Here is a 12,587-nt window from a genome sequence, read left to right as displayed (position 1 = left end):
GTGTGAGGAGGATGGTAGACATGACAGGTCTTCTCCCTCCCCTCAGTCAGACCTTCCTCAGCAAGTTACCTCCGATGTGATCTTTCTGTGACGTCATGTTAACTCTATAACTTGGCTGTTTTCTGCGTCTGCCTTCTTCACTTCCTAAGGTTGACTTCACATAACTCACATAAGCCACTTTCTTTTAAGTCCTCTGTTTTGTCCATTCCAGGACCCGGAAGTGCAGGAACTTTGTTGCTAGGGAGAAACCTGCAAGTTTCTTCTGTGTTCCCTCACACTGTGGGCTGTACATTTAACACTTTCAGAGTGAGCCCTGTAACAGGGAGGACAGAAAGCTCTCTGATGACCTGTGATTTTTGTCCCATATCAGGTGGATTCTAAGATCTCGCTGGGCATTGCGGGGATCCTGATCGTGCTAAGCTCGGTGGCCTGCTCTCTGGGCATCTTCAGCTACATGGGGATGCCGCTGACCCTCATCGTCATTGAGGTCATCCCATTCCTGGTGCTGGCTGTCGGGGTGGACAACATCTTCATTCTAGTGCAGACCTACCAGGTAAGCTCGGCATCTTCTCGGGAGCTCGGCGTCTGTCTAAGCACTCAGTGACTAAGTACTAAGTGACTGCTCAGCACTGCCTATGAGAACACAGCTCCGTAGCCTTTCCTCCATGTAGCCTTTCCTCCATGTAGGCTTTCCTCCATGGCTCTGGGGCCTCATTGATTTGATCTGCACACTTGGAACCGAGAATCTCAGCCCTCTCTTACTTGGTGAAGTAGCTACAAAATGAGAACTTGGTATTAGATTCCATTGTCACATATGTGCAGTAGGAATTAACACACTTAGGGGAATTACTTCAGGTATTAATGGTACTAAAGTGATTCCTAGCACACAGCAGACAAAACAGATTTGCTGGGCTCTGAGATGCTGCTCAAGGCAGTGTCAAAATAGTCTGCCATTGTAGAATTTTGTCTGAGTTTTTTGAAGTCCTTGTCTGAGTGGAAACTCAATGTCATACAAGTGTCATGTGTTGGTCCATCTTCTTGCAACCCATGTAAACCAGGCAGTTGTCTGATAACATGACTCAGTTTTGCGGAGTTTCGCACCTGGTGCCCCATCAGTGACCCATCTCAACTAACGGCATTAGTCAGCTGCTGCAGCTACCAGAAGACAGAAACCAGATGGCTCTGCTACTGAGAAATTTTAATAATGCATTTTTTTTCTTGAAGAGAGATGAGCGTCTTCAGGAGGAAACGCTGGATCAGCAGCTGGGCAGGATCCTTGGAGAAGTGGCCCCGACCATGTTCCTTTCATCCTTTTCTGAGACCTCAGCATTTTTCTTTGGTAAATTTACTGTAGATCATACCAGGCCTGTGGCTTGCTGAGGATTTGATTATGCCCCGTGTCGCTCCCTTTTGAGAGCTTGCTTCACCCTTGGAGTGTCGCTTGCTGGACCGCAGTGTCTTGGCTGACTGGCAGTGTCTCTGGAGTCAGCTTTTACATCTTCTCTGTCCCAGCACAGTACTGATGCTGGGCTAGAGGATAACAGACTCGGGCTCTTCTGGCATCTCCCCTCGGCAGTGCCATGCAAGCTGGCTTGCAGGATGCTCTGCCTTTGTTTTTACCCAGGCTTTCTCTCCTGAGCATAAACTCCCAGGGGAAACAGGCTTATTAGTGAGCAGAGCTTCTTGGAGTGCTTCAGTACAAGAAGCTATAATGAGCTAGAACAAAACTCCTTGGGGTTCTTTTGTGCAAAGCTGTCGCCGAATCATGGTGTTGTCCACCCAGTCTGTCTCCAAAGTGCAGAAAGAGAAAAGTGGCTTGATCCTTGTAGAAACTGAATGAGGCCAGAAATGTGTGCGGAGAAGACAGTCTTCATTGTCTGAGGTCACAGCTGCAGTGCCCATGTGACCGCCAGCTCTTACACGGGCCGTTGTAGGCAGGTTCAGGAGGCTGGCACCATGTCACTTCTTGTTTCTCTGGAGCCCACAGGAAACCTGTGCTCTTTATTGTGCCTTTGATAGTCACAGATGCAGGGGTGGATAACCAGCAGCTCCTACTGTGCCTCAGGGTCAGGGTGGCTTTACAAACTTGGGGGCAGGATGCTACCATCTAACGTCCCATCTATGGAGAGGCTGACGTCCTCCTTCGTTTGATCATGCCACTGGCCCAGCATCACAAAGGTTTTCCTCTAAAATAATATGGTGAATCTAGATTTTTTTGTTTAAACTTTATTCTACTATTAAATACTGACAACTTATTACAAATATTTTTGATCCTAAAATGGATCAGTATAATGTGGGTCAAGAGATTAGAAAAGGCATATGTGCACGGGAACATAACCTGAGACCTGTGGTCCTCTGGGTGGCGTGACAGTGCTTTTCTCTCCCTGTAGGGGCGCTGTCCTCGATGCCAGCTGTGCACACCTTCTCTCTGTTTGCGGGAATGGCCGTCCTCATTGACTTCCTCCTTCAGATTACCTGCTTTGTGAGCCTGTTGGGGTTAGATATTAAGAGGCAAGAGGTAAGGGCAAGGGTCTATTTGAGTCTGGAGTCTAGGTGAAGTTGGAGATTGTTTCCATGCCCTCTCTTCATCTCTGTGCTCTCAGAAAAACCATCTGGACATCCTGTGCTGTGTCAGAGGCGCTGACGACGGACAAGGTAGCCACGCCTCCGAAAGCTACCTGTTTCGCTTCTTCAAAAACTACTTTGCCCCCCTTCTGCTGAAGGACTGGCTGAGGCCAATTGTGGTACGAACTTTTCTGTGCTTTCTCTCTCTACACAGATGCCTTCTGAGAGGCCTGGAAGGGCAATTCCAACAACTGTTAGTACAGTGTAAAAACACAAAGGCAAATCCATACAATAGCAGGGCCCTTTTCTAGCGCAATTTTTAAAAACATTTTTTAGTTTATGTTTATTTATTTTTCTTTTATGTGCCTTGGTGTTTTGTCTGCATGTGTGTCTACAGTCAGTACTCTCATCTGCTGAGCCATCTCTCCTGCACCTCTAGTGCAGTTGTAAATCAGTCAGCAGTGGCAAGAGTTTTGGTAACATTGGGTTTGAGTTGGGGTTTTTTGTTTTGTTTTTGTGCCCAAACCCTAAGTTTTTGTTTTAAAATAGTCGTAGTTTTGCAGAATGCTGCAAAGAAAGCCAGTGGAACCCTGTTTCTCTCACCTAGTATCTTCTAGTATATACTGTGTCTCACACACAAAATTGAAATAATCCATACATAGAATTATAGTTTGGTATTAGAGTTAGGCTTGTGTGCATGTGTTTGCACTCATGCACGTTGAGTGTGCAAGAGTGGTAAAGCCCTGTAGGTGCTGTACTATAAGTCTGGCTTTGGACTGGGAGTGTAGTTCAGTGGTAGAGTCCTTGCCTAGCCTTACGCAAGGCATGGTGTTCAACCTCTAATGCTCCCCCAAAATAAGTCAATGGAGTCATGTCTTTGGGGTGTAAGACTTTATTTCTCTTCTTCAGTTTATTATTACATTAGCAATCGTCTCGCGGTTTGCTTTTTTCCAGGTAGCGGTGTTTGTGGGCGTTCTGTCATTCAGTGTTGCGGTGGTGAACAAAGTAGACATCGGGTTGGATCAGTCTCTCTCAATGCCAAACGTAAGCTGCTTTTTTCCGTTAACTCTGTTAGCTGCTGTTGAGTGGAGTTTTCAGAGCATGTGTGTAGGTGTTAATGCTTGCTTCTGAATGCAAATCATGCAAGGGGCAACAGTGATGAGCTGCAGGACTCTGCTGGACTGGGCTGCTGGCCTGTGAACGCAGAACTCTTCATGATGTCACCTTAAAGGGGAGCAGCCAGTCTCGTGAGAGCCCTCTGTCTGGGGCTTAGCAACAGGTGCACTCTGGGACCTTGGAGGAGAGAACCATGCGTCACCTAGGTTGATGGCTTGGGCCCTAGCACGCTCTATTATTAGCATCTCCCATCCAGCCGTACTTCACTCTTTAATCTTCTTTTCAGGATTCGTATGTGATTGACTATTTCAAATCACTCGCTCAGTACCTGCACTCGGGCCCACCCGTGTACTTTGTCCTGGAGGAAGGCTATAACTACAGTTCACGCAAAGGGCAGAACATGGTGTGCGGCGGCATGGGCTGTGACAATGACTCCCTGGTGCAGCAGATATTTAACGCAGCTGAGCTGGACACCTAGTTAGTATCAGAGCTGTCTGGTCCTTTGTACTTCTTTTTCTCTTTAATTAGCGCTTAGTTTGAGATATGTTCTCCCTGTATGGTCTCCAAGTTGACCATGAACCTGGAGTGGGCCCTATCTCAGCCTCCTGAGTGTTAGGGTTAGACTAGTTCTCGCCACCTGCCTGGGTTTGGTCCTTTTCAATCGTGAACAGAAAGGTAGAAGGGGCTAGAGTGATGGCTCATTGGTTAAGAGCACTGACTGCTCTTCCAAAGGTCCTGAGTTCAATTCCCAGCAACCACGTGGTGGCTCACAGCCATCTGTATTAAATAAATAAATAAATAAATAAATAAATAAATAAATAAATAAATAAATCTTTGAGAGAGTGGGGGAAGGAATGAAAGAGAGAAGAGAAGAGAAAGAGGTAGAAGGAGGAACTCGTGGCCAGGATCAACTCAGGCCTGAAATTTCTCACTAAAACCAGATTTTCTTTTGGGAAGGTTGCTTTTTGTTGTCATTTCAAAAAGTGTTAGAGCAAGTTTCCTGTGAGCAAAGTGGGCTCATTGGCCATGGGTTTTCTTGAAGGTTTGGTCAGTAGTATAGCAGCAGTGTCAAGTGGAGGGAAGGAACTAGAGTTTGCAAGAGTCCCAACAAGCCTGTTACTGTCTCTCCTCTCTCCAGCACCCGAGTAGGCTTCGCCCCCTCGTCCTGGATCGATGACTACTTTGACTGGGTCTCGCCACAGTCGTCCTGCTGCAGACTCTACAACGTCACTCACCAGTTCTGCAATGCTTCTGGTACTTCATCTCCTTTTCTAGACTTTCTCATTTCAGAAAAATGGTAGCATCACTTAGCCATTTCACTTTCCCTTCGTTTGTGCGTGTTTGTCAGTGTTGGAGCCGTCTCCTTCCCTCTGTCATTGTCCTGTGCTCAGTCACACACGTGACTCTCAGAGCTGCGTCAAGCAAGGAGAGCACCAAGGGCTTGGTCCCCGGTCAGACTTCTCATTGGTGCAGAGCACACTTACTGCTTTAAGAGTGCCAACTGGGCTCTGTTCAAAGGCATGCTTTCTCCGGCCGCTTAAGTGCTGTGTTTGTGAACACGTGAGTCCTGGGCTCTTAGGTGTTCCTCAAAACAGGGCACCTACGTCCAGGAGGGGTTTGCTATATATTATATAGTCTGCTTAATATGAATGGCTTGAGTCTGTCGCTTATTGAGACCACATGGAGCTGAAGCATTTGAGGGGGGAAGTGTTTAGTCTTAAACACGCAGTCCTTAAGTGTTAAGTCTTGACTGTTTGTTGTTGGTGCTGTTGTAAGTCTTGCTGCCCATTTTTCTAATGAGTGGCTCTCCTTTTTTTGTCAGTGATGGACCCAACCTGTGTCCGCTGCAGACCTCTGACTCCAGAGGGTAAACAGAGGCCTCAGGGGAAAGAATTCATGAAATTCCTGCCCATGTTCCTTTCTGATAACCCCAACCCCAAGTGCGGCAAAGGGTAAGTGCTGGCCAGGGAGCGCTGAGCTAAGCAGTCACTGCTGCTTCGACCTGAACCAGAAGCAGAGTTTGGATTGAGCAGGCTTGTACGGAAGGGTCCTCTGCCTGCCCTGCCCTAGTCCTGTAGGGCAGAGACACGGTTTAAAGAAACTCCTTAGGCTTCAGAAGGGTTAATCCTCACTGGGCACTCATTCTCCATGCTTGCTTCCTGTCCTTACCCCAGGCTATGGATGGAGGCAGATTTCCCATGCATATCACAAAGGAGTAGAGAGTTAAGAGGCCCAGTCAGTCCCATTGTGCCAGCAGGCTTAGAGACAGCATCTTTGCTTTGATAAGGTTACCACAGTTTAAGGTTTAGGTTCTAATCCCTGCTACCCCAGCCTTGTGAGAGGGAGATGAGCTATTTAAATCCCCAACCTGTCACCCATTGGCCACAGGGACAGGGACAGGATATCTGGCCCAGAAATAGTAAAGATAAGAGGTACTTTGTCCTGGACGAAGCTTTATAGGTGAAAGTTGAATACCGCATGTGTGTGATGTAACCAACACGGATAGGCTTGGTTTTGTAAGAAGCCACATTTGAGCCAGGTGGTGGTGCCAAATGCCTTTAGTCCTAGCACTAGGGAGTTTGAGGACAGCCTGATCTACAGAGTGAGTTCCAGGACAGCCAGGGATACACAGAAGCCCTGTCTGGAAGAGCAGCCAGGGGGCCTCCGCTGAGCAGTCCTGTCACTTGTGAGTGCCATATTTGTTCTGAAACTTCTGCTAGTTCTAACAAAGACTGCCTCTAAAAATTAAGGATAGATATTAGAACTCTCTTTGCTTTTTAATATTGAGGTTATTCTGGAATTTTCTTCATGAAAGCATGGGAGTTCTTTGGAATTTAGGAAGCAAAAGCCAAAGGGAGTATCCACTGGGCAGTGCCCCTGACTGGTTAGCACTCCCAGGCTGAGTGTGTGGTGGTATGCCCATTCACAGCGGCGAAGGTGAGGGTCCTTTACCCGGAGGCCTGGGCTTGCGTCCAGGCTCTTGTCCTTTCTCACCTCCTGTCACACAGCAGGAACATCTCAGCTGTGCATCATGTTTGGTTTTGAATGGAACCAGGTAGAGAAACAATAGCGGCCGTGCACAAGACAAAGCACAGCAGTACGGTAAGGCAGTGCCTTCCTTCCAGGCCCTTCATAGGAGGCCTCCTTCATCCGTGTGGCCTCTGAGCCGTGTCACAGTGCTCATATTCTGCCCATAGCCTTCCTGACACCCATACCTCTTCCTCAGGGGACATGCTGCTTACGGTTCAGCTGTTAACATTGTGGGAGATGACACTTACATTGGGGCCACTTACTTCATGACCTACCACACCATACTTAAGACCTCCGCTGACTATACTGATGCCATGAAGAAAGCTCGGCTAATAGCCAGTAACATCACGGAAACCATGCGTTCTAAGGGGAGTGACTACCGCGTATTCCCTTACAGGTGAAGCAGGGAGGGCGGGCTCTAGAGGGTGGGGTAGGGACTGCAGATCCTTCGCTCTCATTCTGACAGCTGCTTTATCCTCAACCAAGAGTAGTGTATGAGGGGCATTTGAGGTGAGCGGGCCAGTGTCTTTAGCCTCTGCTGTGCTCTGAGGACCGAACACAGACGTTGGTGTGTTGTCCCAGCCCAGAGAGTCACAGGAGAGTGAGCCTTGCACAAGGGACATGCTGGCAGGGATCCCTGCTGCCTGCTCATTCCTTGGGACATTGCTCTGATAACAGACTTCATTGGCTGGGGTCAGGGTTTGTTTTGTTGCTGCTGCTGCTTTCTCTGTGGAAAGTCAGGAAGGCAGAGCAGTCAAATGATTGCTCTTCTCAAACTGTGTGGTTAAATAATTCCAGCCTTTACGTGCAGACTTCCGGAGTAGGTGTCCTAGTTCTTGGGCAGTTCCCAGAACAGACCTGATTGGTTTCTTTCTTTTCCAATATGGGATTTTTCTGGAAGTGTTTATAAGGTAGCAAAAATTGAGCTTACAAGTAAAAAGTCTATGTAAGCACACATTCGGGGTAACTATCAGGCTGTCTTTGGATGTCAGTGGCTTTGCTCTAGGTGCATGGTGCCTGTGTGGGGTGGTGTCTGTCAGGGTGGGATAAAGAGGGAAGACCTGGGAGGACAAGCTCTAACCAGATAACTCTTCCTCTCCCAACCCCCCAGTGTGTTCTACGTCTTCTATGAACAGTACCTGACCATTATTGATGACACCATCTTTAACCTCAGTGTGTCTCTGGGCTCCATATTTCTGGTGACCTTGGTGGTTCTGGGCTGTGAGCTGTGGTCTGCGGTCATCATGTGTATCACCATAGCCATGATCCTGGTCAACATGTTCGGTGTCATGTGGCTGTGGGGCATCAGTCTGAATGCGGTCTCCTTGGTCAACTTGGTGATGGTTAGTCCTGGCCTTCTCTCACTTTGTCCCTAGCTCCTGGGAGTCTTGCATGAATTGTTCCTTGGATTTCATGTAAGTCCTAAAGTGGCCTGAAACACAGGTGCCACTTAGCTACATGGCAAATATGAGGTCAGCCAGAAGTAAATGAAATTGTCTGAAAACAAAAAACCATGTAGCCTAGTGACATTAAGACACTCGAGTTTGACTTACCAGGCTATTCTGTAGGGTTTCCTGTACAAGTTGCCCAGCATGCAAGTACTTAGGAAGTATTGAAGATGTAGTCAGGCCTGGTGATGCACACCTTTAGTCCTAGTACTCAGGAGGCAGAGGCAGGTGGAGTTTGAGATCAGTCTGGTCTACACAGGGAGTTCCAGGGCAGCCAGGGCTACAGAGAAAAATGGAGGGGCAGCTTAAAACATACTAATGGGAGGTAAACCCCCAGAACACCTTCAGCATGATGGGTTGGCGGTATGCTGCCTCAGTGGGGAAGGATAGGTAACCTTGGGAAGTTTCCAGAAATGTCCTTAATCAAAACCAAGATACTGTAGAAAAGTAGAGGCCTGGGTAGAGCCTTCAGGACCCAGGGTTTCCTCCTGTAGTTTAGAAGAATTTTCAGCTGGAAAAGCTCTGTTCTAATGGGGACGCTTTATTCCAGAGCTGCGGCATTTCTGTGGAGTTCTGCAGCCATATAACGAGAGCATTCACCATGAGTACCAAAGGAAGCCGAGTGAGCCGGGCGGAAGAGGCACTGGCCCACATGGGTAGTTCTGTGAGTATTGTTGGCCCCAGGGTGGGTGGGCTTGCAATGGGAATGCTTCTTCAGTGACTGGCTACTACGTCTCAGAAAAAACACAAATTCAGAGGATAAAACAATTTGGATCCATTCTGAAAATGGCAGCTCCCAGCAATGACAAATTCTCACATGATTCACTAAATAGCTATGTCTGAAACAGACCTGAAATCCCTCAGACTTGTCCTTGCTGTGTGATGTCTTAGACAATCAGATGGCTTAATCAGGAAAGTTAGGAAACGTTAGGCTTGAGAGAGCTGGAAGCCAGTATTATGGTGACACAAGGGGTCTCGTGAGTTCCAGGTGGCACTGGGTTGTCTGTAGTTAATGCCCTGAGGTCCTGATCCAGCCCTTTATCCTGCTGTTCCCCATCACTCAGTCCGCCACTCTGGAAAGTATCAGTGAAAACGTAAGCCTCTGCTTTGTAACAACTCCAGGCCAGCAAGATAGCCAGCATGTCTGAGGGGAGCTTGCTCGGCAAGCCTGGTTTTGATCCCCAAACCCACATGATCGATAGAAGAGAAGAGATGATTGTATAGAGTTGACCTCTGACCTCAATATGTGCTGCAGAAACACACACACACAAAGTCTTCTAAGTTTCCATCTAAGAATCTGCCTTGGTTCAGACTGCTTACTTGTTTGTTTGTTTGTTTATGTATTTTGGTTTTTCGAGACAGGGTTTCTCTGTAGCCCTGGCTGTTCTGGAACTCACTTTGTAGACCAGGCTGGCCTTGAACTCAGAAATCCGTCTGCCTCTGCCTCCCAATGCTTATTTATTTTTTAAAGATTTATTTATTTACTATTATATGTAAGTACACGGTAGCTGTCTTCATAAGAGAGAAGAGGGCGTCAGATCTCATTACGGATGGTTGTGAGCCACCATGTGGTTGCTGGGATTTGAACTCAGGACCTTTGGAAGAACAGTCCGTGCTCTTAACCACTGAGCCATCTCACCAGCCCCAGACTGCTTGATTTTAACAAAACTAGCCAAGACAGTTTTCTGAGAAAATGCATGGCTCTGAAATTTTCCTTCCTTCCTGGGCTGGGAGATGGCTTGAGTCCCCAGCACTCACTTAAGATGGGCACTGCAGTAAATATCTCTGACACCGGTGCTGTGAATAAGTTGGGTAGATCCTGTAGCTCAGACATGAGCCAGCCCGTCCAGCCATATGAGCTCCAATTTCAGAGAGACTGTCTCAAAGCATAAAGTGGGGAGTTGAGGAAGACATCCGAAGTTGACCTCTGACAGCCGCACATTTGCACTCAAACTTCCTTGGATTCATGCATGCTCATAAAGCAGCAGGCCAGACAGTTTGGGTACGGGGCAGGATGTGAGTGGTTGGACACTCACTGCTGAGGAAGGTTTGCGTGGCAATAGATGCTTGCTTACTTATAATAGGCTAACAGCTCACTTCTGCCTCTCCAGGTATTCAGTGGAATCACACTTACGAAATTTGGAGGGATCGTGGTGTTAGCCTTTGCCAAATCTCAAATTTTTGAGATATTTTACTTCAGGATGTACTTAGCCATGGTCTTACTCGGAGCCACTCATGGACTAATATTTCTTCCCGTCTTACTCAGTTACATAGGTAAGAGCATTTCGTTCTTCTCACGGGCGTGGGAGGAACGACATTTACTTAACAGGGCATGGTGTCACAAGCCTGAAATCCCAGGGAGTGGAAGCAGGATGGATCCAAAGTTCAAGGTCATTAACAGTGAGTTTAACCTAAGCTAAAAGACCCTGGCTCAAAGAAAAATTTAAACTTGGACTTTCTAAAGTATTTGAGTTTGTACTGACAGCTAGCTCATACTGCATTAAAACCATAGAAGGAAACAGTAAAACCTCCCCCAGGGCGTCTCGGTTGGCCAGGGCATTTCCTTAGGCATCCTGGAGGCCAGGGCTCACTCCACCTCATACAGTGACGCCCAGTTGAAAAGGTAACAGGATGAGTCTGCCTCACAGCTTTGTTACTAAGTCACTGGAGAGACAGCTCATCGGTTAAGAAAGACACTAGCTGCTCTTCCAGAGGACCCAAGTTCAGTCCCCAGCACCCCCATGGCAGCTCACAACTATAACTCCAGTCAGGGAATCTGACAGCCTCTTCTGGCCTCTGGAGCGCTGCATAGATGCTGTACCATGCAGCATCTTCTGGCTAGGCATGCATGCAGACAAAACACCCACACACAAAAATAAAATAGAAAAAAGCAACAAGAGCATGGCTGGTTTCCATGCCTAGGAGGTTACTTACGCCTTCTCTTGTCTCACACAGGGCCGTCGGTGAATAAAGCTAAAAGACACACCACTTACGAGCGCTACAGAGGGACAGAGAGAGAACGGCTCCTCAATTTTTAGCCTTGTAGCAGGCTTTGGTGACTGTGTTTATGGATAGGTCAAGTTTACTGCAAGACAGCTGCGCTGTCAAGACTGAGCTGGCTTCAGGCTGTGTCCGAGCTGTGTCACATGCAGCTCTACCCACGCTTTTAAACTCAGGAATGCACACCTAACTTGTGAAGCAGTATTAATGGATCTGAAAGCAACAATCGCCAGCCCCTACTGTCGTACCAGTAGAAACCTCATCTTGGGTACAAGGAAGGATAGTTCTGTCACTTTAACTTGTTTCAATGCCTACTTTTAATGGAGGTTATTAAACACTTTAACCTCCCTTCTAGCCCACCACCAACCAGAGATAGTGGGAAAGAAAGGATACAGGGGAAGTGGACCTGTTTAGAAATGGTTCTTTGGAGCAGATCCTGTCTGCATTATCAGGAAACCAGCAATTCAGTTCACGGGTCAGCAGTGGCAGCTCGACCCACTCGCAAACACTTCACGGATACACCAGCAGTGTTGGGATAGGAGCAGCCAGGCCTCAGCAGGAGGGACCAGGGCCGACAGGAACACCAGAGGTTCTTGGCTGTTCCTCTATCAGCGAAGACTGGAGACCAACAAACATTACACAGCTAGCTCTATATTCTCTCTGTGGAGTCCCAACACATGGAGCTCAACTACACAATATAAGGCAGACCAACCAATACATGCCTGTCATTCACGTGTCCTTTCATGTGCTTGCTTTAGGGAAACAGTCCTTCACAAGTCTGCCTTTCACCTGTGTCTGCTTCAGCAAAATGTTCTTTCACATTTGCCCCAGCAAAACCCCATCTAACACAACTGACTTTCCAAAGAACCCTTAAGTTTCCATTTCCCAGTGGCAATAACTGTGACCTGATCCCTACCCCACATGCTGTCTCCTTTTCTTTGGGAGTTAGCAACATTTGAGGATGTTGTAGGTACTTTATTACATTTTTTTGTAGTTTAAAGAGCTTTATTAATGCAATAAATTAACTTTGTACATTTTTATATTAAAAAAAAAAAAAGACTATTAAGGGACTTCAGAATGTTGTAGGCCTCATTAGAGCTTGTTCTCCAAAAACCTGCTTGAAAAAGGCAACGTGTTCTTCACAGTGCTCTCCTGTAAGGACAACGCGGCTCAGTCAGCAGCTGGTTATGGCCCGGGAAGACAGGATGCAGACAACGCTCATGGGTTTTAACTTATTTTTCTTTAATAAAATACCTCCTCCTCCATTTTGAGGTCTTTTATTGCAGAGCTCACACCTTCAGCAGCCAGAGCATCCCTGACCTGTCTGTCACTCATACCGTCTGTGCTGTGTGTGTATACACAGCATAGGCTCATTCTCTCGAGTCCTGTCTTATCACTACTTGCTTAAAACTGAAGCATTCAAAGCCC

At 47.3% G+C, this 12,587-nt stretch overlaps 2 protein-coding genes across 6 annotated transcripts in view; one reads left to right on the top strand and one right to left on the bottom strand.

The window, feature by feature from the left end:
• Npc1 (NPC intracellular cholesterol transporter 1) overlaps positions 1 to 12,423 on the top strand; it is a 46,813-nt gene extending 34,390 nt beyond the window's left edge. Inside the window, exons 13-25 of one of the 2 annotated variants that reach the window (NM_008720.2) lie at positions 371 to 553; positions 1,225 to 1,339; positions 2,391 to 2,518; positions 2,604 to 2,744; positions 3,520 to 3,609; positions 3,968 to 4,158; positions 4,820 to 4,935; positions 5,504 to 5,633; positions 6,908 to 7,108; positions 7,823 to 8,054; positions 8,710 to 8,823; positions 10,271 to 10,433; positions 11,115 to 12,423. In NM_008720.2, the coding sequence (NP_032746.2) occupies positions 371 to 553; positions 1,225 to 1,339; positions 2,391 to 2,518; positions 2,604 to 2,744; positions 3,520 to 3,609; positions 3,968 to 4,158; positions 4,820 to 4,935; positions 5,504 to 5,633; positions 6,908 to 7,108; positions 7,823 to 8,054; positions 8,710 to 8,823; positions 10,271 to 10,433; positions 11,115 to 11,197 (1,887 nt within the window). In that variant the 3' untranslated portion in view covers positions 11,198 to 12,423. The remainder of the gene's footprint in view (positions 1 to 370; positions 554 to 1,224; positions 1,340 to 2,390; positions 2,519 to 2,603; positions 2,745 to 3,519; positions 3,610 to 3,967; positions 4,159 to 4,819; positions 4,936 to 5,503; positions 5,634 to 6,907; positions 7,109 to 7,822; positions 8,055 to 8,709; positions 8,824 to 10,270; positions 10,434 to 11,114) is intronic. The other variant, XM_017317849.2, reaches the window with a different exon arrangement.
• Positions 3,442 to 12,587, bottom strand: part of Rmc1 (regulator of MON1-CCZ1) — a 29,987-nt gene continuing 20,841 nt past the window's right edge. For 2 of the 4 annotated variants that reach the window (XR_386019.3, XM_006526342.4), the window contains one exon: positions 12,114 to 12,311. Coding sequence is in view for 3 of the 4 variants with exons in the window: in XM_006526342.4 (XP_006526405.1) it covers positions 12,232 to 12,311 (80 nt within the window). In the remaining variant the exon portion in view is untranslated. Of the gene's footprint in view, positions 3,859 to 12,113; positions 12,312 to 12,587 lie in introns of those variants that run through there. The other 2 variants (XM_006526341.3, NM_029623.2) reach the window with 2 other exon arrangements.

Source organism: Mus musculus, chromosome 18 (assembly GCF_000001635.26).
Source record: "Mus musculus strain C57BL/6J chromosome 18, GRCm38.p6 C57BL/6J".
NCBI lineage: Eukaryota > Metazoa > Chordata > Mammalia > Rodentia > Muridae > Mus > Mus musculus.
The sequence above is the reverse complement of the archived record's forward strand: the minus strand, read 5'-3'. Positions and strand labels throughout refer to the sequence as shown.